At 38.5% G+C, this 1,965-nt stretch overlaps 1 protein-coding gene across 1 annotated transcript in view; it reads right to left on the bottom strand.

Annotated features, from left to right (window-relative positions):
* SPRTN (SprT-like N-terminal domain) overlaps window positions 1–1,741 on the bottom strand; it is a 3,451-nt gene extending 1,710 nt beyond the window's left edge. Inside the window, exons 1-2 of the mRNA XM_010162159.2 lie at window positions 1,649–1,741; window positions 700–828 (exon numbers count right to left, since the gene is read on the bottom strand). Coding sequence (XP_010160461.2) covers window positions 700–828; window positions 1,649–1,711 — 192 coding nt within the window. The 5' untranslated portion in view covers window positions 1,712–1,741. The remainder of the gene's footprint in view (window positions 1–699; window positions 829–1,648) is intronic.
* Window positions 1,742–1,965: the final 224 nt, after the last annotated feature.

Here is a 1,965-nt window from a genome sequence, read left to right as displayed (position 1 = left end):
ACACAGGAGGTTCCGCTTAAACTTGAGAAAAAACTTTATGGTGAGGGTGCCAGAGCACTGGAACAGGCTGCCCAGAGAGGTTGTGGAGTCTCCTTCTCTGGAGACATTCAAGACCCACCTGGACGCCTTCCTGTGTAATTTCGTTTAGATTCCTGCTCTGGCAGGGGGATTGGACTAGATGATCTTTCGAGGTCCCTTCCAATCTCCAACATTCTGTGAAAATCACCTTGAAAATCTACCTACAATTTCACCCTAAATGACATACTGAGTAGAATGCATTGTAAACAATACCAGTATTGTAGTCTCCCTCCAGCTGTTATCTTAATCGATGTTAACAGACACATTACTTTTAAATATCATCAACCCATTAGCCTCTACTCATATAAGTCTTTACTAAAACAGACTGCTCTTCCTCAGATATTATTCTGAACACAGAGCTACTTTGTCCCTGGTATCATTAAGTTGTCTCAAGTTTAAAACAAGAGTTTAAAGAAAAATACTCCCAGAGGGTAAACCTGAAAACATCATCCCCAACAAAATAACTATAGAACTGGCATACACTTGGATGAAGATTTTTATTGGTACCAACTGCGGAGTGTCTAAGAAGAACAAGTATATCACTGATGCCACACCAGGCATACTAAAAAAACAAAGCAGGAAGAAACCTCTACTAAATTAGGCTAAGTGGATTATGCTTACTGTGACATTGGCTCCAGTCAAGCGATTAATGCGACGCATGTGTTTGCAGAACTCTGGCCCATGAGATTCACGATCTTTGTCATTATTAGTAACAAAAAGCAGGGCATGGATCATTTCGTGCAACAGTGTCTGAAACAATGCAAATCATTAGCTATTTACTGAAAAGCATCACATGCAGTATCAGAACAAGCTGGAAGTATTTTACTCCCCTACATTTCTGTTGGTACTGATCTTATTTTCATGCATTCACATGTTCAGTCTGGGTGGTAAAGTCGTAATACTTATTCTACCTGTCAAATCAAATTACCTCTATTCCTGTACCACCAAAACATGCTGGGGAATATTACTACAATAAGTAACATTCCAAAAAGGAGAAACAGTGCTCAAACTTAAGTTAGATCTTTAAAGAGATCATCCCCTCTACAACCCAAAAAAAAATGACACTTGTGAGAAAGTTGAAACTCTAGTGCATTTCTGTTCATTAAGCAAATACAAATGTTGAGCCAAATCAAAGCAGCAGCCCTGACAGGCATAAGAAGCAACACAAAGTTATGTTTACAGTGATATCCCTATATCCTTATTTTCAGCTGTTGGCCTTTTGACCTAAAAGATGAAACTACAGCCATTTTCTGATTCTGCTTTCAGTCCATGCTTGTTTTTAACATCGGAGGATAAATTAGGAGTAAAAAAAGGGTTTTTTTCTGTATTATAAAGTCAGTAAAACAGACAAGTGACTTTAGACTTCTACTCAGAGTTGCCCATTTAGAAACATAAAACTGAAAGATTATAATGATATTGCAACACAAACATAACAATAAAGCCACCACTATTTTACGATCTATGAGTCACTGTATATAAGAATCCCACTATGAAATGTGCAATGTTTGTATGGACTGGGGGAGAGGCGCAATACATTTTATATGCAGATTCATGAGCAATCTTCAAATACCTCAACGAGATCCTTCCTTGGCCTTAACTTCAGGAGCGGCTCACTTAAACGAATGGAACACATTCCACCTTTTCCTTCATACCTACACACCCCAGCACAGCTGAAAGAGAAATGGAAAGAAAGTATAAAAAGCTACTTGCTTCTGTGGTACATGGAGAAAATTGGGAATTGGAGTTAAAATGCTGTCCCCTACAAACACGTGCTAGGCAACTCAGAACATGAAAAAACACTTTTAGTAGGTACCTGAAAAACTCCACACCGTTAAGTAAAAGCAAAAAAAATCCAACCAACCAACAAAACAAAAACCCCCCCACAAA

The sequence above is a fragment of the Antrostomus carolinensis genome, unplaced genomic scaffold (genome assembly GCF_000700745.2).
Source record: "Antrostomus carolinensis isolate BGI_N321 unplaced genomic scaffold, ASM70074v2 scaffold9382, whole genome shotgun sequence".
Taxonomy (NCBI): Eukaryota; Metazoa; Chordata; class Aves; order Caprimulgiformes; family Caprimulgidae; genus Antrostomus; species Antrostomus carolinensis.
This window is presented reverse-complemented; position numbering and strand designations above follow the sequence as displayed.